We start from the raw sequence: 25045 nt of genomic DNA, 5'->3' as shown, positions 1-25045 counted from the left end.
CACTTCACAGATAAAATCTACCCATATTCTACTGCAGAGGACAAGTGTGAGGGAATCCTAATGCTGCCTTAAACCGCTTTACGTTAAGATCCAAACAAATATACTTCTGACAAAGACCAAAAGTTTAAAGAAGTACATATGTAAAATTTCTTACTGGTGGTTCTGCAACTAAATGTAAATTAACATAAAATGAAAATATCCAGACCTCTATGTCTATGTTCCATATAACAGGTGAGTTAATCTGCAGTTAATGCATACAATGGCTGCAACAAGTGTATTACCAGACTTCCCACTGTGCTTCAGAATGACATTTCTGAAGCTTTACCTCTTTGACTGTTTCTTTCTTTCTGTTTTTGATTCTTCCTCTATGAATGAAGTCTATGAAATGACCCCAAAACATCAAGGGTTGCACAAAAAGCAATCTTCTTAAGTTAGAAAAGGTTTATTTAACAGAGACTTGTGAAATAACTTATCTCTGTCAATATTAAAAATTATTAGTGAAAATGTTTCTCACTTATATCCTCACACCCATCACAGTCTTTATCCTATTAGCTATTGTTGAGTTTCAGCTTAAGGGTAACAGAAAGCTTAGCAATTTTGAAATGCCTAGGATAGCAAACATTACACAAAGTATCATACACAACAAATTCACAAATTCAGTATGCAGCAGATTTTGCATTTAATTTGATGGTGTTTATTTAAAACCATGGTGACAGAACATGAATGTATAGAAACAACAGTAGGAAAGATAAGCTTTATATTTTCACAAGCTAAACACTGATATAGAAACAAATTTTCTTTGCTGAGGATCGGAATTATCAACCTCAAAAATAACTGGGTGCATTTCTGACACTTAAGGTAGAACTTTTCAAGTCTAGAGCCAAGAAAGAGAAGAAAAAGAAATTATTTAATAGCCCTATAGCCATAAAATTCACTTGGAAAAGATAGATTCAAACCCCTGTTCTGTACATTACATTGATTTTGTTGGTGCTGTTTGTACTTGAATAGTCATGTAGCCATCATTCCCTAGCAATTGCTTTTTGGATTGCTGAGAAATAACTGAAGTCTGAGCTATGTAGCCAGACAGACACAAAAGGTTACTCAAGTGCTTTATACACCTGCAACAGAGTTCTCACAGCTGCTACATTTTCCTGCATATATGCATTCTAGCTCCACTCGCAGTATAAAAGATGCAAGAACAAGGCATGACCTATTGCCGTTCTTTCTATGTTCTGACGATAAATGAGAGTGGAAGCGATAAGCGTGGGGGGCGGGAAGTAGGATACATAAAGGGTCAAAGCATCTCAAAGATATCCAGACATCTTTCCTTTCTTCAGTTGCTTGTCCTTGTGAGTGTTTCCCTGTAAATGAATCCCAAGCAGCACATATGGCTTCTGGAAAGAAAAGTTCTGAATGTGTTCAGAGCCAGGTAATTCATAGCAAAGCCTTATTCAGACAGTCAAATTTTTTAGTCTCTCAACGCAACTCACAGTTTAGGGAAGGAGGGCTTTCAATCTTCAAATAACAAGGCTCTTCTGATATCTCAGAAGTGCAATATAATTTCTTCATTATTTGAATGAGTCTCAAAAGGAATACAGGCTAGCATATAACCTGATTAAATGTGGATTCTGAAACTATCTTGGGAAAAAGTTTTGAGTATGGTTCATCAAGAGCACCTCATGATACAGTAGAGTACCAAAGCAGGACAAAAAAAAAAAGTCTCACAAAAAAAATCCTGTTGTTTCACCATGATACTGGCTGATACTGTTATTGCTAAATTCCCCTTTCTAAGTAAAATGGAAAAGGGATAGGAGACAAAGGACTTCTATATATTAGAGCTGGAATATTAAACTCAGAACAGCAAAAGGAGGAGAGGGTGTTCCTGTGGAAAAAAAAGAATTCTTGCAGCTCTTTCATAAATCTACCTGTGAGTCACTGCACTTTAAGATGCAGCAGTCTATTGAAGGGCTAGAAACAGTGATGACTGCCAAGTTTACAATAAATAATTTTTACCTGGAGAGTACACTCAAATAAATTTAGCTGACATAATATCAAATACAATTACTCAAATCACGTACAAAGCATTTTCCAATCTGATACAACAAACTTTCTTTGTGAATTCCTTCATGCTCTTACAATTGTCTAAATTTGACTTTTCTATACTAAACATCCAAAAAGCATGCTACTAAACCTGAGAAGAGAAAACAGCTGTGAAATGGATCTTTCCTGCAGAGACAAGAAATCTGGTTTAAGAGATTACTGAACTGGCCTCTATAGCCAGCTGAAACAGCTGTGGAAATCGAAAGGAACGTCAATGCAGGAGATGCCAGCTGAACTGCTGCTTTGGCCACAATAATTGCAATGATAGGAATGCAGGTATGAGGTAAACCTGACCACTGACTCAGTAAACCACCCCTTAGGTATCTCTAACCAGCCACAGACCCAAAAACTCTTTGATATTCTTGTTTGCAATAAATCCACAGATGGATAAACCCCACAACTTCATATGCTTAGTTCTTTCACTTCTCTTCCCTGGGAGTTTCTGCTAGGACTATAGCATTTTTTAAGTAACTGGTAAGCATTTTACAAATATCACAATGTGCTGATATACATACCAGTTCCAAACACTGCTTGCTAGCATTTGTAATTACACAGTCTACACTTTCCCTTATTTATGGAGTTTATCACTGTCATACTGCCCAGTGATTCCAGCAAGAGGAGACTGTAGGAAATACATACATTTTACATTGGTTAAAGCTCTACAATGTTAAACTGAATCAAAGATTCATGCAAAGCTCAACCACAATATATGCATACACTGGGAATACTCAAGCTTACTAATAATGTATTCATAATTTGTTTCTAAAGGAATAAAAGGAGAGAAAGTTTTTATAAATGTTTCTAACACTGTATTTTTTCCATCAGACAAAAAAACACCCAGGTTGTCTGGATATTTAAACCTGTATTTTCAGACTTTGCTGGAATGCAAAACATTCAGAAAAAATGGGTAATAAATATAAGATCATATTTGCATGTGACACCAGGCTTCCAACTACACGTGAGAGACAAGAAACCCCTCCTGCTGAAGGGCTCAGTGGAAACAAATGATCAAAGTAGCCCTGATTTGGAATCTTTCCAGAAGTTATGTCTTACCATACTGAAGTCCACAATTCTTTTGATAAATTCTATCATCCAATTTGGTGTTAAAATAAGCAGCTTTTTTTTGAGATAAGAAAAACGCACAAGAGGGAGTATGTTTATCTGTTCCCACTCTCTTGGTAAGATTTCCTTTTTTCTGGCCAATCGTCCTGTGCCTTAATGATGCAGATGGGATGTAAGCACTGCCAAGAACTCTGTAAACACTCACAACGCTGTTGAGAGGCCAAAGGGTAACACTATATTGATAATGGTTTCTGAGATTTGTTATCAGCAGAAAATCTTTGTCTGCCAGATGTACTCCTATGTGAAAAGATGCCCTTTTCAAGTTGAAAGCTGAAAATTACTCTCTCCAAGCAAGTCAGGAATAATTGAGAACAAACTGATTGTTCAGACTGAAACATGCAGGTGTTCAGTCCACCAGTGCTCTGAAACAGACCAATGTTTTTGTTGGGAATAACAATGCATCCACAATAAAAATCCTTCCTCCTGTGCTACAATGGTACACTTCTAAACAACATTTAGGTTCTACTTCCTTTGTGAGAAAGCTCTCCTGAGAGACCACTACAAAAGAAAAAAAGTTAGTTGCGGCATGTATGTGTAACTGCACTACAAAATCAGGAAAAATCTCCAATACAAGTTTGTTCACCATTATGTTATTTGTTCAAGCTACAAAAACCTCCACAGGCATGTTCTACATAGGGCCAAAAAAAGTGAAGAATCAAAGTTGCATCTTAGGGAATTATCAGTATAGTAATTCCCTAGAATACTGTAATTCTTCATCAAATTGGATGTTTATTGGATGACAGCAAAGACAACTGAACAGGCAGTATATTGAGTGTTCTCATCTGACACTTCCACAATCAACTGTAAACAGTAAAATGTTGAATTACTCATATTTAGGACAGACAAACATCAGGAATGATGTAGTCTATGAGTCTTAAGACACAGAAGAATAACATGTTTTTGAGTGAAAATACTGGGGTTTTGGGTGGTAGCCCCTTCACCGTAATTTTGAAACAAGAAATACTGGAGCCACGAGATGCCCTGTGTCTCACAGGTGCCTTAAGCTGCAAAATTCAGTGGTTCTATTCAGTGCTGCTCACACTCAAGATCTTGCTAAAAACTTCCTAACATTTGAAATAACCTTAAGTGGCTCCCTCATATGCTATCATAGTTCACCTGTACACTTGATCAAGTCATGATAATTGCATTTCACTATAAAAATTGATTATAGTTGTCAGCCATTTAACAGTAAACTTTTCTTTCAAAAAGGTGCAATTACACCCCCTAGTAATCTTTTCAATACTGCTGTAAACTGTTGCTTTATTACATCGCTCACCACAAATTTGAAAGGAAAAAAAAGTTTAAGGCATTCCCTATTCCTATTACTCCAGTGTGCTATGTATACTGATACAAGAAACAATGATGTATATGCATCAAACAGTTTGCCACAGAACTTAAAACTAGTTTGTTTGGGGTCTTTTATGTTATTTACTTTCCTGTTTTTTTAGATGAAGTATAGTTTTAACCACATTACAGAATGGAGGCACTTCACAGAAAGTGAAGCACTGAAAATATCAAAAGTAGAGAGATCTGTTTAGAAACAGCAAAGTTTTCTTGATGTGTAGCAGTTAGGCCAAAAAATCTTGAAGGAGCAAGAGTACAAGCAAAATTCTGATTTATCTGTCTTTTTTTGCCTTCCCTCCCCAGTTTGCTTTTTCTTACCTCCCCAATGGTCACTAGTTGCTCAACATGTTCTGTCTCTTGTTAAAAGAATTTCAGAACCAGACCCGGTATTGCATATAATCTATGCTATTAGTTACATGTTATTTAAGAAAGTCTTCAGTATTTTAAGTAAATTATAGATTCTAAAACTAAAAAAATTAGGAAGGCTTATTGCGTAATCTGTAAAAGTACCTTCATTTGAAGGTTTTTTATATATTTAAGAGGAAAAAATGCATCTTTTTTGCTGTTTTGAGTAAAGTCCCAACTATTTCCTCTCAAAACCCACAATTTTTGTCTACTACACAAAGATAATAAACAGTATTTCATGCAGATGAGAGATTAGATTTTGAATAGAAGATTTATATTTACAATTCACACCAGAATTAATAAGAAATTAGCTTTTTAAAAAAAATCTTATTGCATCTTACTATTTCATTTTATTATATTTATATAGCCTTCTCATGTAATGTCAGGTACTTTATTTTACATAATGGAAGTAATTATAGGAAGTATTTCATATATTCCCGAAGGCTATATGTTTATATAGGCTTTCATGTCAGAGGGTCCAAAATGCGTCACGAACTATGGGATGCAGAGGCAGCTATGTATGTCCTGCCTTTGGCTTCTTCAGTATGGTTACGTATTACCATGCCATTAAAAAGGCAAGAAAACCATCTGAGTAGGCTAAGAATTAAAAGCCTATCTTGAAATGCAGCAAGGCATGTCAGCATGACTTGAGATGTTTTCCACCATCCACCTTCTGGGTCCCAATCACATAGTATCTGTGTAGAAGTGTGTCTTGGCAGTTGGGGTATGACAGTACATACCACAGTGAAACTCTAATCCACTCAAAAGAGTAAAATGAAGTCTTAGTTTGCTTTTACTTTTTTAAAATTATAGTAAATCACAAACCATGACTAACACATTGGAACCGAATCGCACTAATACCTTCAGACCGAATTCCTGATTTCACTTTTTCTGTAAAGAGCCACACTGTACTTTTTAGTCTGCTTGTTTGATTCTTAGATGCAGCGAGTATAAACTGCATTCAGTTTACAGACTACTATCAAAAAAATCTCTGTGAAATTGCCTTTCCATCGACTTTAAAGGCAAATAGTCCTCCTCTTAATTCTATCATTGTAAAATGAGCGATAAAAAATAACAAATAGGGAGCGATCATCTGCGAAAATCAGAACGGAAACCAATCCTCATTGCCGACTGCCATCTAGTGACCAAAGTAACCCCACAGCCGTTGCAGGAAGGATGTGACCCCATCAAGTCACACACCGGCTGTTTTTTAGGATTTATTTAGACACCCTCTCCCATTTCTCCGCCCCCCCCCCCCCCCCCCCTTTGTTTTTTTAAGGGGAGATATTACATTTGAAACCGTAGAATGACAAAGTTTCTCATCTCTGACAGGCTATTTTTGCTGTAGACGATAGTACCTCACTTGAAGGCCACAGCAACTCATAGGACATTCTTAAGTGACAAGCATAATTTGAATGTCTATGACCTGGAAGTCTGTATTTTCATAAACCTCACAGTGCCTATCCATGAAAACGCCCATCTGCAGAGGTCTAACTATTCCAGAAAAAACAAAGCAAGGTGCATGTAAATGGAGAAGTGGTGTCTGGGAATGGTGCTGGGCATTCAGGAAATAGGCAGCATTTATAATAAAGTTAACTACTAATTTTTCTCAGTTCTCATTACAAATCTCCATGTGTCGTTTGTGATCTAAGGAGAGGAGAGATTAGATCTTGCTCCCTATGCTATACCATTTTATACAATATTCACTAGGACTATTCATACAAGCATGCACACAGTTCTACTGAGCTTTAAGTAAGGCCTATCGTATTCCCATTATAATTCAAAATACCAACATTAGAACTATTCAGGAGATACTTTTTCACATCTTCATTTTTAAACAAACTGTACAATTAGATTCTGATCAATAGTTTAAACGAGCATCTTGAAAGACATTGCAGAATCAGAAGCCAACAGAAAAAGTAAACCATTAAGTACTCGCTGGTTAGTGAGTTAAATAGCCGTTGTTTTGTAATCTACTGCCAACTTAAAAAGGAATAACTTTTTAAAAAGAAAAAAAATCAGACAAAAGTATACTGTATTCTTGGAATATCATGTAGCTTTTTTTCCTTAATCTCTACTGTTTGACAAAGAGGACATATGAAAATAGAATATGCTGTTCTTCCATGCCTCCAGTTTTCATAGCTCAGTTCCTCAAGGTAAACACAAAAAGTTTTATGCAACCTTTCTTCTCACGTGAATAACGCTGCAAATAGCATAATCACAATAGCTGTATAGTAATTTCTAACATAAATGTTAATATGTAAAGCTTACATAACATTACATTAGTTATTTGTTCATTTAACACAGTAAAAAATGCCTGAAACCTCTTCTACATTAACCAGATCTACAGACTTACAGAACTCAATCATGCTTTGGAAGCATGGCAGGAACAATGCATCTTTTCTATTTTGTTGGCACAAATATACTTCTTTTTTTAAGTATGGCACTTCAGCTCCCATGTAAGTGGAATATGTTGTCAACAACTGGTGAAGAAGCATGAAGTATCACACTAAGGACAACCAAAAACAAATTATTTGAACTGTAATTTTACTTACTCTCCATGTAACTACCACAGAAAATGCATTACTTCATTACCAAACAATTGCTTCTTGCCAAAAGCAATCATGCAGAACAGACTGATTCTTATGGGTTATCTATATTTGCAATTAAGCAATTTCACTTGGAGAGAAACCTGAACTCAGTTAACCTTTAATCTTAAAATATCTGAATAGCATCAATAGTCACAAAAAGTTATGCGGCAAAGGAGGACACAAGTTAATAACACCTTTTTTCCCCCCAGTACTTTCAGACATCTAGCAAACAATACACCATTTCTCGTTCAGCATCTGAAGACCACTGCTTTAGTTAATAAAACTTGTAAAAATTTCAGCTGATAATGAAAAAGTAGAAAATTAACTATTTGCAGGAAATTCCTCAAAAGATATTGTGAACTGAGAAATTACACAAGTTATCCTTCTAAAGATCATGTGTTTAGAGGATATTTTTTTCAACATTTATTTGTGTGTCAAATAATGAGCCAAAGAAAAAAACCCCACAACATTCAGCTTATATCCATTGTTATAAATCTAAACAGATACATGTATTTTTGAAAATACATTTATATTCTGGGAAATAAAAGATGTCAAGAGCCAAAGCCAGTTAAAGCACTTGACTGAAGAAATATAGCTATTACCTAGTAAAAGATGAAAATAATGCATTCTACAAATGCATTCACAGTGTGTGAAGTGCATTCCCTTCAGTAAGATGTCCCTTTACTAACCCCATATGGAACACTCACATTAAATACTTTTTTGAAGTGAATTAGGAATCAGATTGCCAGTACAGCAGAGCAATGGCAGCATAAAAATTTCAGTATTGGAGGAATACAGTAGGCAGAACTCAGTGATACACAGCTAAGAAGAACCTGTTTACAATTACCAAGTATAGCAGTGAGTTGACTAAGCATTTTTCTCTATGCCAATTATTAGATTATTTTTCTTCTTCTGAATTATATTGAGTGGAACTTGGACTACATGCAAAAATCTTCCAGTATCATCAGACTAGGAGAGAACACAAACTGTGTATTTAAACATAATACATTCAAGTAAGTTGTACAAAAAGCAGACTAATAAAGAACATACTAGATATACCCCTTATACCTCCTCAGAGTAGGAAACACTACAATTTTGTTACCCAAAAAAACCTGGTATTTCATTACAGTCTATAATAGGGTATTGCATATGTACTTCTCTTTCAGTAATTACAGAAGCATGTCTGATTCACACTTCCACAGATCATATATCATTTCTATTTACCACTTCATTTCCTCCAAGAAGAACTATGAAGCGTTATTAAAAGACCAGCAGGAATATTGCTCAATGCTTTTGCATGAAAGCGGAAGGAACAGGCAAGGGCCCAAAACATACAGATATGTGTAACAGTAAGTAGTCCCTTGAGATCAGTCAACTGCCTACATCAATACCGTTCTTAATCTTGGAAACAACAGCCCACAAGAACACACAGAACCAGTAACTATTCTGAATACATTCATTATACATAAATGGCTCTGAAAAGTCTGGGCAGTTTTGTTTGTTTTCTAAAGCTTTATGTTTCAGGGAGAAGAAACCTTTAAGAGCAACCAAAATACTTCTATGTATGAGTGTGATGACATATATGTTGCTAAATGGAGATAAGCCAAGCAGGTGAAGAAATCAGATCCATCTACAGAAAAGCTACAGTGAACTACTTTCTCTCAACCAGTTACCAAGCAGTAATCAAGTCTGGATTCATTTATTCTTTCAGATGTAATCCTATTCACCTTAAGTCACTCAATTAATCCCATTGACCTCATTTGACTCATGAAAAAACACAAACAGGATTTGGTCCTCAGTACTTTGAAAAATACCCAGAGTTTTGGTGGAAATGTCTTTCAGAGGACATTGGGGTTATTCATCAATATTTTTACCACATCTTTATAGTGAGATAGGATATATTTATACTTACTATCAAATTTTATATTTGCAAATAAATATATCGAGAGCTTTATAATCATGTTGGACTATCAGGCTCAAGCTGTCAACAGGAAAAAAACCCTGACCCATAATCAAGATTATCTCACAAGCCAATGAATATATATATAAAATTAGGATACGATCAGGCTATTAGTGACTAGCTAAATTCTAGTCCCATGAGATCAAAGGCTATGTGTTCTTCCTGAAGAAAGGCGCCAGACTGTTTCAACAAGATGTCTGCATCTCTTCACTAAACCAGAAAGCTTGTTTCATTAAATAGTTTAATCTAAGATTATACTTTTCCTTCATCAAACTGAGTTTCAGGTGAAACTTCAGGAAGAGTTTACATTATTAGCCATATTCTACAGCCTATAACACACTCCCAATTCCATCACTGAGATAGGCCATGCACATACAAAAACAAAACTCACGTTGCAACACAGTTTAACACAGTAAAAGGAAAAAGATTAGCAAATGAAAACTGTTGGGGGTTTGTTAGGTTTTTTTTGGGGGGGAGGGGCAGGAGGGCTTAAAAGATGATAAAACACATTTTCTTCATTTGGTTCTTTACATCCACACAAAGAAAAAAATGTGTACATACGCATACACACATATGTGTATATAGTCTCTGGCAGGGGGTTAGCCTTGCCATTTTCTGGAATTGAAGCCTGTATGACTACAACACCTGGGTTTTTAGTCCAGGTAAAATGCTGCATGGTTCCTAGGACAAAGGAGACTCAACTTAGCTAAAACCTGTTATGTGCTAAAATGGCAGTTTTGTTTTAGAAGACTAGCCCTGAAAATGGCAAAACAGGGTTAGCTAACCTTATTCTGCTCTTGGAGCTATTTAAGTATAAAGGATTTTATTTGAGTATAATGGATTTAGAACAGTGAGTGTTCTTCAACCTATTATTTTAGAAAACCTTCATTTTCCGCTACAGAGTTCTAAGGTTTTCTTGTGAGATGATGCAGGAGGTGGTAAGCAAAAGAGATGCCAGTTTACAGCAACTTTAACAATAACTTAAATTACTCAGATTCTCAGTGTCTTCTTCCAATATTCTTCTGGAAATATTCATACAGTGGGAAAGCACTGTTATAATAAAAATATTCAACAGTAGCTTTCATTTAAAATGGATGATAGAATAATTTTTCAGACTGATGTTCCTTCTGGGGTGTTATAAGACAATATATCTGGAATAAAAAAGTTGGTTCCAGTTTGAGATCCACCTCATAAATACATTTCCAATTCCTTATGCCTGCTGGATGAAGGTCAGTCATTTTAAATTGCAGTAAAGAGTTGCTACTGTAACTCTTGCTTAGTAAGGTCTTAAATTATTCATAATGTTTTTAAGTAGGAAGACAACACCTGCCATAAGAGACCATATCATTAACTAATGATCTTATATCCTGACCTAAACATTGTCCAACAGCTATTGCCCCAAAAGGAAGCTAAAAAAAACCCCAGTACATTCAGTCAGTTGTACCTCAATATGAAATGCAGGTAGGAGTCAGCAAAAGTAGGACAGATTATTTGCATGTGTCCAGTGTAAGCAGAAGGTTAGAAGGATTTGGTTTGATTAAGTTCATTAGTTTGAGAAGTATGAACAATCATTCAGCACATGAGTAAGAGCCCACTTGACTGTCTTATTTCTTTGACTTCATCCTGAAAAATCCTTTTTTTTTTTTTTCACTCTATAAGGAATAGCCTAGAACCTGCATTAATACTATGTAATTAATGCTATGTAATCAGGTCTACGTTTCTTTTATTAGAAAATATGCCAGCATGATCCTACAAGACTATGAAAGACAGTAAATAACAGAAATAAAATAGAAAGGAAAGGCATTTCAGCATATTAGATCTTCCCCTCAAGAGAAAACCTTTTGTTGCATCTCAAGCTATCAAATGTTAAGGTTGTATGCTCTTGCCCACACCTGGAATTTAACTGATCCCCATGAATTTTCAAAATGCATAAAATACTGACTGCTTTGAACTAGGCAGAACTGGTCACCTGATGAACTCTCCGGGTCTAGCTGGCTTGTAACAGAGAGCTTGCAAGGAACAGTGCTACTGCTAGAAATCTCACATCTAACATCAACTCTTCCACCTCAAGCACTCAGCTCATCTTAAATTAACAACTGAAAATGCTCTTACCCAGGGCCTACGCTTCACACAGTTATCAGCACTACCCTTTTGCTAAGCCTTATAATTTCCAGCTATCTTCTACTTAAGGTAATTTGACCACAGTTGCTTACAGCATTTTCCAGTTGCTCATATTTTAAACAAAACTTATTCAACACATTAGCACGTTAATATACATTCCTCTTATTTAAATGCAAATCTTTTAATAAAGACACTCCTTTTTCAGCTACTGCAGTTCCATTTACATAGTGGACTAAAATGAATAATAGCGGTCAGGGAATGTACATGGAACTCATGTAGATCCTTCCCCCTGCTTCATTACTGATTTTCTGGGAAGACCTGGGCAGTTTGCTGACTTACCTTTTGCTTCATGTTCCTCATCTATAGAAGAAGAGTATTACACTAAGACAGACACTGAGAGATAATTTGTTAAAAATATACTGTGAGGCATGCAAAGATTATCAGCAACATGGAGCATGGACAGATCGGTGTTTTTTTTACATTTAGCACGCTGAAGTTCTGGAAGACACATTCATGCTCTTCTGTGAAGTATTTCCTTAATTTTGAGTTGACTGATCCCAGTGAGATGCAAGAGGTAATCACTGTGTATGATAAGCTATATATATAATAAAAGTACATCTTAAATAAATTGGTGCTTTGTTTTGGTTTGTGTATTTGGTTTTTTAATTTCCAATGATGTTTCTTTCCCCCCCCCCCTTTATCTATTTTCATTGTATTTTATAAAAACAACATAGAACCACTCACTTTACCTTATTAGAGTCTCAAAAAAAAAAAAAAAGTTGAAATATGACTTCTCCCTGAAGTGATCAAATATTAGGAAACACTGCTTCTATCATATAGCACTGTCTAGGTGTCAACATTGGGCAGAGCAACTAAGGAGATGCATAACTCGCAGTCCAGTTCCATTTCAGTAGGAGTGGCAAATTTCTGCATATTCTCTGACAAATTTTTTCTTTTCCTAGTGACTGTTCTAAGGAAAGTCTTAGCCATGGATTATCTAATGGGAACAGAATTAGTAAATTAAAATAATTCTAAAATAAATGTTGAAGATAGCACATAATATGACCAAATGACTTTCAAATGCACTTCTCAGCATAATAAAGTGTGTTGTGAGCATAACTTCTGTGGGATTTATGATCTGTGTCTTGTATCTCCTCAGCCCAATAAGGTTCCTCAACAACTCTGGGCAATCCATTCCATGGATTAACTACCCTCTGGATGCATCTTCGTGCACTTAGGAGAATCTAAAGCAGAAAAGTATACACAGGAATTCAACAGTAACCCATTCCCCTATTCCCCACAAATTCAGCTCTAATTCTTTCTCTGAAAATACATCGACACGTCAGAGCTGTGAGTCACATGCATAGGCTCTTGTTATTCGTATGGACAAGAAGATGAAGCTAAACAAAATTAATTACATAATAGAATAATGAAGTTATTACGACAGAGATGAGTAGCAGCATGCTTACAGAACGGAGACTTTAAAACAAAAGATGAAAGGAAACAAACCCTCTGATAGAAGCGAAAATAGCTCATTTTTCTCCATTTCATTATTGGCTAGTCCCTAAAATGTTTACATGCAGCCTGAAAGTTGTAAGTGTAAGTGTAAGAAAACAACCCTGCAAAAGTGTTATTTCCACAACTGGGGACAACATTAGTTTTATAGCAATTCAAGACAGTCCCCAGATTACCTTCTGAAGGGTGCACTTTCCAGGAACGCTGGCAGGATCAACACTTATAGCCTCTATTTAAAGGTATAGAAAACTCAGTTTATTCATGAATCTCTGATTTCTCTCCCTTTTTCTAAAACAATTTCTTTAGTTGCTACTCTGAGACATGTCAGTTTGAAACTGACAGTTTTTTCATATTCTGGATTCCAAACTACTGATGGTGATGTCATGAAGAGCAATCCTGTCTTTAAAGAAACTGATTTCTAAATGAACAAAGCTTTCTAATCCTCCACGTGGAGTTATAAAAACTACTGTAACCAAGCACTCTGGCAAGAGTATCATGGAACATAACAAAATCTGAATGGGCTATATTAGAAGTAGTAACTGTTCTCCAGAGCATAATCAGGTTCTGTCTACTTTCTCATGTCTGGAGTGACTGCCAACATTGCAAAGTCCTTCTGTATACTTAAGGGGTCACCTTAAAAACACATATTACTATTGATATTTTGAGAGAAAGTAATTGTCTTTATAGCAACTGATAAGATTAATATTTTGAGCTGAGGCAGGAGAAATAAAAGCAAAGAGGCACTAATGAACCTAATAAAGAGGTTCAGTCTAGAATGGTTGTTAATCTATATAACTAACTTCAGGGAAGAAACGTTTGGTGTCGATAAAGCATTTCCTTAGTAAATTACTACTGGCTCCAGTGTAAGACATTTACAGTAAACACCAAAAGTCTGCAAAGCATCTGTTCTATTCACAGTGGAAGAAGGAACTTTGCTCCATTAATAACTTTAAAGACATGCAATAACTAATTCATGATGGCAGTTCAAATCCTATCAGCAGCCTTCGTTATTTGACCAAGCTGAGTTCAAAGATAGAGCAAGTTTTTAAAAACCCTTGAAAGTTTAGAAGTACACTTTAAATTATAATAAGAAGCTGTGTTCTTCTTTCTACTAAATATAAAAAAGCTGTAGCTTTAAACCATGTGCAACAACATTATTTTAAAAATACATGCAAGGTAAGAGTCAAAATGTGTATATAAAATCTTATATGATCTCAGATTCTGTTTTAGTCAAATTGTATGTTATATAGAGAGGGCATGTGTAATATACATGTATGTATATATAATAAAATACTTGCTGGAATTTTAACATTTGACTTTACTAGATATTTAGTGGGACTTTGCCTAAGGCAAGTTTTTAATAGCAATAATAAAAAAATACTTAATGGTACTTAGGGTAAATAATGTGTGGTCACTATGTTTAAAAAAAGTAATACCAAACATCTGTGCTAGATTTCCACAAGATAAAATCCCCATATTACCTACAGTCCTCCCAAAGTTATAGAGAAACAAATGTTTATTTAAAATTTTAGAAGAGACATGTGATAACCAATTTAGGAACTTAAAGGCAAGCATCTTGTGTTTTCTGATAGGAATGTATATTTAGCGACCTTCGTGATATTTAATTCTGAACATGAAGAATGCCATGATATGACATTATGACTTCAAGACAGATTTTCAACCATTAATATAATTACAGGGAGATTACCCAGCCCAAGAACAACCTTTTTTCATACATGTGTGTATTTGCAAAGACCACCTTGTTCCATACAAGACACCTTATTTCCTTACCAAAGTAAATGCTGTATCATTTTGTCTCAGATAGTATCAATAAAATTCAACTACCTTTGAAAAACATTAACAAAAATATTCAAGTGAGGTTAGTTAGATACAGACACAGGATTCAGTCTAACTCAGTGATGGAAAAGTGCAAACTGGGCACTTCTCAGAAACCATGGAAAAGAGCTCAACATTCTCTCCTCAATAGCCTGCATCTCCAAAATTGAAGCAGAAACACATGCTCACACTTTTTGCTATTCAGAGTTTTATTTGTTCTTTCTTGCTTTGCATATCAGCAACTAAGGAAACTTTTCTTATAACTATTGCAAAGCTGGCAATCTAGCTATCCTTGTGAAAGCTTATTGCCTAGATTTTAAATTCCTTAATACATTGGAAGAAATCTAAACCCATTTTTTGCATACCTTATTTCCCAACATTTTAACGAACCTTACCGACACTGACATTCTTTGCTACTCCTGTAAAAGAGCAGGATTCCAACTTCACTTAAGTGCCCTCCGCCTGTATAGTAAGCCTCAAATTTGCCATTCCTAAGACCTTCAAATACAAAACTTGAGTAAACCTGTCATCACAAGTTTGCCTCTGGGGAACAAAGTTTAAAGATGTAGATGACTGCATACTGCAGAACAGTACAGTCTTTGAGGGCCAGTTAGTTAACACACCAAAGTCAGTCCAAATCTGCTATGAATATGAAAACAAGGGAAAAAATGGGTTGTTTTATTTTCCAAAGTTGATCCTATGCCTCTGATACACTAGCTGTGTGTATTTCTGCTTCCTGTACCTTCTCAAAGCAATATAATCTAAGGCCTAGAGAAATTCCAGATCTTTGAAGGCAGCTGTATTATAAAGTTCTGCTACAACTATTCACAGAAAAAAAAGAATCAATGGCTTAAGACAGAGAAATTTTTTCATTATTCTTGGATATTTGGCAAATTATTTTGAATCAAACCAGTAGGATATTGGTTTCTGGTAACATATGTTTAACATGAAATGGGGAGAAAATTAATGAGAAACATTTCATAATTGACAAAGTGGTAGAGACTGAAGGGCAAGAAAAGTTATTTCTCTCTAGCTAGTTAAGTAAACTTTGAAAAATGTTACTAGTTAGACAAAAGGAGCTCTGAAATAACAAAGAACATATCCCTTACTATTCAATTCCTAGTGTGATCAGTGCTTGGGGGGTGCACGTTAAGTAGATAGAATTGACAGCCACTGGAGACTCGCTGAGTGTGTAGAAGAGGCTATCCTTAATTGCCAATGTTTCACAACCAGTTTCTTCAGCTTCTTTCACATCATGTTAGTTTAATTGTCCGGTTTGGTCAAAATTCCACCCACCAGTGACCATCAATAACAAAATCAATTTCCTCTGCTTCTCATCCATTAGGTTTCTATTCCACCATTTGAGAGATCTAAAAGGCTGTGAATGAACAAGAAAGACTACGGATTCCAGCTTTGGCACTATTTTAAAGAGCAAAGAAATGAACAGCGTAAGGGAGAAAGATATGGTTGCATTACAGGAAAATGTGTTCAAAAGCTCAGCAAAATACATTTAAAACTTGGCCTTTCTTCAGCTAGGATTTAAAAGGTAACAGGATGGTACACAATTATATTTCAAGAACTGAAAAACTTCAGACTGAATGTATTTTTAAACTAAATACCAACTCCATAGCTTATGAGAAGTTGATTTAGATATGCCTTTTAACATAGTGTTGAGGCTGTAGAAGATCAGTAGTCTTCCATTATTTTTTCCATATTCCACTTTTTTTCCCCCATAGATAGCACTCTTTCCACTGGAGACTACAGCAGAATCTATCACTGCATGGGTAAATTGACACACTAGAAAACTCAGTTCTTTGAATAGCTTAATTTGCTGCTACAAAGAAGTTTATCTTCCTTAACTTGCAGTGGCAGAAAGTCAAATAGCAGAACCAATTAAAAAAAAAAAAAGAAGCAAGTGTTCAGGATTTTATCAAACAGTACGTTACACATGAAAACCTACTAGTTTCTCAGAAATATAGTCAACACACGAGCTCTATACTCCAACCTGTAAAAATACAGAAAGCAGAATATTTTAGATGAAATTCTAAAATGACAAACATTTTTTAAAAAATATAGAAAGATTAACACAATTTGACTCAATACTAAGTAATTCATGAATGGAATTAATTAAAAATGTATCCAAGTTCCAGTTTTCTTTTAAAGCATTCTCTTGAGGGAAAAAAAAAAATCCAGTAACTCGGCAAGGTCATTTAGACAGTTAGGACGAAAATTTACAAACACTAGTAAAAAAAAAAAATATCAATCCACTGAGAAGACTACTGCAGAAGATTCAACACAGTCATTCCTGGTTTTTATCACTGTATTATGTGTTGGAAAACTGTATTATGCATGATGAAGACTACATGCAGTGACAGCAATTCAAATCAGCACTGCAGAATGACAAGAACTCTACCAAGCTACACATGCAGATCAAAAGTTGGTCCATTTGGACTTCTAACAAAGGATAAAACTATACAGAATATCTGATATTCCCTCAAAGCATGCAGACAACTTCCCACAACAAGACATCAAAAGACAAAATTTGAACCTCAGAACATTTTCCAAGAACTCAATCGAAAAATCAAACACAGATTCCTGGAAAAACAAGCAGGCATCTACTAAACATTTAGTTTCTAAAGAGTTCATACACCCTACACTTTGTTCCTCCAAGCTCCCCACAACAAACTTCAAATACGCAAAGGAAAAAAAAAAAAAAACCAGGAAAAAAAAATTAAATATCATATGTAACAGGAAGAGAGCTGGAGAGACAAACTTCTTCCAAAGCCCAGAATTTTTATATTAGCAAGGATACTGTTCACCAAAATCTCCACATCACTAGATAGTTCAGGCCAATCTGACAAGGAAAGATTCCAGACAACAGACCTAGTAGATTTTTAAACCTTGACCAGCTACCAAAGTCTTCAAGACATATCAGCATGTCATAAGCAGCAACTCCAATAAATCCCATTCTGTACTTGCATCACTCCAGACAAAAGACAGCCTCTATTATCCTCATACAAACTGAGGGAGAAATAATTTTTCTCCTGGCCCCTGAGGGTAACCTGAGAAGAAATCTGAAATATAAAATTAATTCAATATAAATATAGGAGAAACATGCACAGTCTGTAGGTAGCAATATGATCTCCTTTCAGTATTCCTTGGACTAATCAATAAATTGGATGCCCAAGGACTTGACTTGGAAGCTTGTATTTTATCTACTTTTTAAGCTCTATTTAGTTCTATTTCTCTCACTACTCTTAACTACTGTGCTAAATACAAACCTTCAAATTTCTGCTGCAAATTTATTCATGTCCAATACATACCCAAATTAGGACTGGCAAAGTGATACTGGTGCAACAGGTGAAATACAATCACATAAAAAAACAAATAATAAACAGAAATCATCCATCCTTGAAACAGACTGCATGTACTGCTCCAAGAATAGCAGATCTAATTCCATAAACTTGTCTGCTGGTTTACAGAACTTCTCCCACAATCCTCCTTCATCACAATCTCAGTATTATTAACTCCTTGCAGAACTCCTTTCAGGATCCATTGACTTTCAGACTTCGTTAATGGGTGGCACTACTTTTTAATTAAAATTCTGCCTGTAAAAAGATTCAGGTTTCACACCCTAACAAGAAAACTTAACCAAAAAGTATCATTGTGCCTTGCAAATTTTCCAGCTTCCAAGGTTCGGATGGGCCACAGATACCATTGAGTCCTCAACACATATTGTATGTTAAAGACACACACACAAAAAAAAGGGGGGGGTGTTGAAAACAAAACCTAAAGAAGCCATATGCTAAACAGAAGAGAATTTGTCCATATCAAAAGAAAATATTTTGACAACATTCTATAGATGTAAATAGCTGTTCTTAATCTCTAGCATCCGCATGTTCAGTGATATACAGGAGACAATAATAGTTTTCTATGCTCTTGTACTAATTTTATTCACATTTTGATCTATCCAGCAATATGGCATTTAGCTAGACTGGAAGTTCAATCAGACTACATTTACCAAATTTCTAAGGAAACAGAAAGGTTTCTCCTGATTTCCCTTGCGTGGGTAGCTTGCACACTACCTCCCTGCAGCTGCCAACCTTCTTAGCAGGAAGCAACAGGGCCTGTCTGAGGAAGCCCCACAAGGCTTGTTTGCCTGACGCTTGTCACACGATAATGATGATGGGCTGCTGGGATGCAGAGGGGCAGCTGGGCTTGACACCAAGCCAGATTTTCTTTGAACTGTATGTACAATTCAATCATCCTAAATCCAGTCTTAAAAATGCATTCGCAAGTGATATGGGCAGCTGGTGTGGATGGGCTTGGGATCAAATTAAGGATAAGATACAGTGCAGCCATCACTCCAATGTTTTAATGTGGCAATATTATGTGGTATATTTACCTAAAAAGTCAGGGTACCACACATGAAAATTTATTAGAAATGCACATAGGCAGAAACCTTTGTTTATATGGAAGGCAAAACATTCTAAAACACTCATTTCAAACACAAGGGGTATGAAATCAAACACAAAAGTAACATGCAGTCACGACTATTTAGTTTATAGCAGCAGCAGGGGTTACTTCCCTCTTCAATAGTTCTGGTCTTCGTTTGCCAAACACTGATTTGTTCAAAATACAAAGAACATAGAAACTACACAAAGCAACAATGTCAGAGATAAGCCCTGATTACTTTTCTTCCATAATTTCTTATACTTGCTTTCAAATATTATACAGTCCTGTTGTGTATTTATTACAGATGCAAAACAAATGTATGCTATTTTTTATGAAAAAAATGAGAGCAGTAAAAAACTGAGATACTCTATATTTCTAAAACTGCAAAAAGTACTTTGACAATATCTTTTAAACAAATAAATTAGTTTTTCTTTACCTCTCTAAGATGCATGTTTTCCTTCTCCTTCTGATCTAAAATCACTTCTAAATGATTAACCTGAGATTCAGCCTCTGCCATCCTTCGAGTTCTCTCATTGTCATCTTCCATTCCTTTAGATGGCAAACCTTTACTCTGCAACATTTCCAGCAGCTTTTTTATTGATTCATCTCTGGCATTTAGTGTTTGCTTTTGTGTTTCAATCCTAAGCTCCATCTCTTCTAGCGTTTTTCTCAACAGGAAGAGCTCTTTAGCTTGTCTATCATGTTCTGCTTGAAGTCTTCGAAAATTCTCCTCTGTGAGCTCAATAGTAAAATGCTCAGCCCCTCTGTTTCCACTTTCTTGCTGCAGAAGATGGTTAAGGTCTCTCTGGGTTCTAAGCTCATCTTGCAGTGCTTGGATTGTCATTTGCAGATGCTGCAATAAAGAAAAAAGAAAAAAAAAATCAATTTAGGACCTGAATGCAGTATTAGTCTTTGATTGAACTTTTGTTGTACATTGTTACAAAAATTTGTTAGAATCAATGATGAAAGTATATCAAATGACCTTATAAAATAGCAAAAGCATGTCACAGTATTTGTAATGGTATCTTTTCAAGTGCTTCTGGAGAAAAAAAAAAAAAAGACTAAAACAAACACACACAAAATAGTGTCAGCTACAGATAAAATAAATAGCAAAGGCAAACCAACAAACCCAAACACTGGGAAGTGACACATCCATTAGTACAGTCAATATGTACCTACAAAGCTGCAAGACTCAGTATTCCATGTTTTCTAAATTATTTCATAGACTAAAGGTAAATCTGCCCTTCACGGTGCTCAACAGTACTGTTGTTTATAAAGTCAATCAAAGTACTCACTATAATTAAAGGAGGATTGTGGGAGGGGCTGAATTGTACCTGGTAGGTCTTGGTTTTTTTCTTTTGGTAACTACAGCTATGAACATGTTTAGTAAACAGGATTACTGTATCTCTAACAAGCAAACAAAAAAACACAATAAGCAATAGTGAATTTTATAAAATAAGTTGACTGCAAATAGTGGACAAACCTTTGTTCTCCTGGCATCCAAAAACTGAACAGCATGGTAAATGAAAAAATGAAGCAAAATCAACATAAATAAACGTCAGATGCAAGCAAAGGAGGTTCAACAGAAAGAACTGAGTTCAACAAAAAGTACCTTCAACAGAAAAAAATAATTTATTGAGTTATACAGAAAGGCACCAACAACTACACAGTACTCATATATAAACCTAAACTATAGGCAGACTTTACTCAACAGATGTGACAAACAAAAACGTATCAGATATAATCAATTGCGCAGTGAATAACACTCCTATTTTATCTTAATGTTCTTTTACACTGTAAGGTTTTTCAAAACACAGTAATTTGTCCTAAATTATCTGTACTGCATCTGAGTACAGGGGTCTTTCTCTGTTTAAGAGGCAAATCTTGCACTCCTTCTTCAACACAAATTAAAATCAAAATCAAAAAGGATTTTGCCCATGTTAAGGTTGGAACATGGATAATTATCCTGAATTACTATGGTTTCTGATGTTCATGTCAGATTATATTTTTATCTGGTTATTTGTTTTTCTTCTTGTTTTTCCCCTCTATTTATTCACTGCCTACGCAGCATACTGGCTTTATAGAATTATGAATTCCTGAATTCAGTCTGTACTAGAAGAAATTTAATTGCAGGAATTCGGGGACTTAAACACATGGCACCAGACTTTTTTGCATTAATATGGCTATTCTGCAAGTCCACATTCTATTAAAAAAACCACCATACAACAAAAACACAAAACAAAAAATAGACAACAACCAACAACAACAAAAAAACCCAAACAAAACATTGTTTGATACTGTCTTCATTTTAGCACAATTACATCCAAAACTCTGTAACAATTTAAACTAAATGAGAAACCTTAAGAAAATAACCTTTTGAAATCACACCTTTTATCAGTTATTTCAAATGGAAAAAAGTATCACCAGTCATAGAATTCTGTAGTTCGACACTTTGAATCTGTTCTATCATTAAATAATACTGTTTCAATAAACATCTAGATCTTAATTATTTTAATATTTGCATGTTATTAGGTGCTCAGTCAGTTAAAAGCATACAAATGTAGAGCTACTCATTTACAGCTCTGTCTTTATTTAATGGTAATTCTACATTTTCTTAATCTCATCATCTTTTCATTTATATAAATTAAAAGCTCCCAATAAACTCAAAACTCCTCTAGATGCAGCAATCTTCCCTGCTTTAATATACCTATATCTACTAATATACTGAGTGTTTATGACCCCAAGACTGACAGTTTTAGCACAGAAATTCAGTGCATAAATCCAAATCAAATGTTCAAATAGTAAAAATGCAATGATTATTGTGAATGAGTGAATTAACAAAGACAGGGGAAGGCAATGATAAAGTAAACAGAATGAAAAACATTTCTTTTTAGAGGTTTTTTCACGATGTTAAGTCACAGGGACATAATTTTTGTAATTACCTTAACCTGCCAATACAGTATGAATGAAGGACTGCAGCCCCTCTCCGTGAGGACAAGCTGAGAGAGTTGGGGTTATTCAGCCTGGAGAAAAGGTGGCTCAGAGGAAACCTTACTGCAGCCTTTCAGGACTTCAAGGGGGATTATAAGAAAGATGGCAACAGACTACCAGCAGAGCCTGTTGCAATAGGACAAGGGGCAATAGTTTTAAATTAAAAGACAGCAGATTTAGACTAGATATAAGGAAGATTCTTTTTATGGTGAGGTGAGGGTGGCGACACAGTGGAACAGGTTGCCCAGACAGGTGGTAGACGCCCCATCCCTGGAAACATTCAAGGTTAGGTTGGATGGGGCTCTGAGCAACCTGGTCTAGTTGAACAAGTTCCTGCTTATTGCAGGGGGGGGGTGAACTAGTTGACCTTTAAAGGTCCCTTCCAACCCAAACTATTTTATGATTCTATGACTCCTGTTATGGAAGGAAGCCTTGGTTAGAGCTTACTGAAAATTTTCGGATGAGTAATTATGGAATGGATTTGTATTCATTTAAACTATTCATAATTTTGCATCAAGCTTGGCAAACAGCACATCTTAAAAGCTTAAAATAATTCAAGAAATATTTTCGTTTATGTTTGCAAACTAGAAGTTTAGGGGTTTTATTTAAAATTGTCCTTTTCTTAATGAAGTTAGAATTTTTCTAAATGAAATGCTTCCTTTTGATCAAGCATTTCATTCAACATTATATAAAGAAATTTCCCTTTTAATTAATTTTCAATTTGGTGTCCACATCAGCTATCAGCCAGAGCTTCAGCCCCAGGGCATTTATTTGAAGAATGAATCTTGTATCTATACATTCTTAAAAAGAATTACTGGCTGAAATAACACACAAAATTTCCTTTGCATAAGCACAGTAAAGTAAATCCTCTGCATTCCAAAATTATTTCACTACTAAGCAACAAGGATATTCAGCAACTACCAGTAGTCTAGAAATAGTCAAAAGAAAAGAATTGTTTTCTCCAGTCTGAGTAATTAAGATATGTCCTCCTAATTTTAAATTATTACTTGATGCTAAAAAACTATGTACAAATAAATGTTTTACCAGTCTCCATACAACAAATGCCTATATGTCTATAAGACTTTTCTTTTTCTAGAAGAAAAATTTCTAAATATGGATATTCTGCAAGTCCACATTAAAAAAAACAACTAAATTTTTAGAAACCAATTTAAAAAATATTTAAAATGTTCAAAGACAAAAATAAAAGCAGAGAATATACACATTGCTCACATACAACCCTTCCAAATGCAAGCTGTAAAACCCAAACTGTTCAACCAACTCACAAATAATTAGATTTCAGAACTCAAACAGCAGTTCTGGTTAAGATAAGCCAGACAACTTCCTTTTCTGTCCCACACCAACCTATGTGTGCAGTTCTTAGGTTCTTCGCATAACCATGTTTCTCACTAAGCACAACAGCAGTTGTGGCTGCTTCTCAGTAATTATGTTAAAACTAACAGCTTCAACTGTGGCAGACTACTGCTTACTTTGACATAAAAGAATCCATTTTTGTACACCTTCAAAACTTAGAACTGTCTTTGAACATGACAGACCAGATTTAGACTTGTACTGACACAGATTTTTGTATCTGCAGCTAGCTAAGAAAAGGAAAGAACAAATGTTGTGAGGGTGGGAAGAAACTGGATAATTAATTGCAGTGGGGGAGGAATGTAGGAGTGCTGTGAGTATGTCACACTGCTGTCATTACATAGACATAGAACTTTATGGAAATTTAAAAAAAATCAAAATCTTTCATATTTTTCATAATTTCTATTAAGAACAGACCAGTTGATCAGAAATATTTGCATCCCAATTCTTGGTAATAGATAAATAGTTCTTTCAGAACTTTTTCATTCCTTCTCTATAGCCCAACTCCAAGAGGCAATTCATGGAACTGCACAGGAGTTTCCATTAATCTTTCTCTGAATTAAGCATAGTGAGGTTTTCAACATTTGCCCCCATAAACTGAAACAAAACTATGAAAGGAAGGTGAATTAATGGCATTCCCCAAGTTCTACACAAGTTCCTCTAACCTGCGCCAACTGGTTATTCCCAAAGGAGTTGCCTGCAGAGAACTGCCTTGCCACAGAATACCTTGGGCCAGAGCACGTAAGCACTTTCAGAGCATCCCAAAGCCTTAGGTATATAGTGAACAGTGGAAGAAAAGGAAATTGCAAGGGGTCTCACTGATTTAAAATTGTTAGTCCACCTGCAGAAGTATACAGCTTCTCATGCTTTGCATCATCACCCCAGCACCAAAAGCAAAGAACATGTTGAAGAATCCAGTCTACCGTCACATAAGAAATCGCCTGCTACTAACATGAAAAGAAGTGACAAACCTTGGGTAAGGTCAAGGAAGAAATTATAGATGGGGCTGTCTTGATTGCGAAAGCCAACTTGAAGGTTTTTGTGGCAGAAAGTGGTCTTATGTTATCATCCAGTGATGGATTTTGAAATATACATCCATCCATATACAATTTATGCAAGTAGGGTTGTTTGTTTGGGTTTTTTTGTAATGCAGTGATAAACTAACAGGCTAATTTGTCAGACAGGAATCACTCAAATTTGGACACCAGAGCTGCTGAAGGATTCCAAGTATGTTCTT

General features: G+C 35.4%; 1 protein-coding gene across 6 annotated transcripts in view; it reads right to left on the bottom strand.

Annotated features, from left to right (window-relative positions):
• The window catches only part of ERC2 (ELKS/RAB6-interacting/CAST family member 2), a 521662-nt gene that overhangs the window by 426702 nt on the left and 69915 nt on the right, over positions 1 to 25045 (bottom strand). For 4 of the 6 annotated variants that reach the window (XM_040593123.1, XM_040593126.1, XM_040593124.1 and 1 more), the window contains 2 exons: positions 20933 to 20956; positions 19886 to 20302 (listed from right to left, as the gene is read on the bottom strand). In XM_040593123.1, the coding sequence (XP_040449057.1) occupies positions 19886 to 20302; positions 20933 to 20956 (441 nt within the window). The remainder of the gene's footprint in view (positions 1 to 19885; positions 20303 to 20932; positions 20957 to 25045) is intronic. The other 2 variants (XM_040593127.1, XM_040593128.1) reach the window with 1 other exon arrangement.

Source organism: Falco naumanni, chromosome 4, assembly GCF_017639655.2.
Source record: "Falco naumanni isolate bFalNau1 chromosome 4, bFalNau1.pat, whole genome shotgun sequence".
NCBI classification, from domain to species: Eukaryota; Metazoa; Chordata; class Aves; order Falconiformes; family Falconidae; genus Falco; species Falco naumanni.
This window is presented reverse-complemented; position numbering and strand designations above follow the sequence as displayed.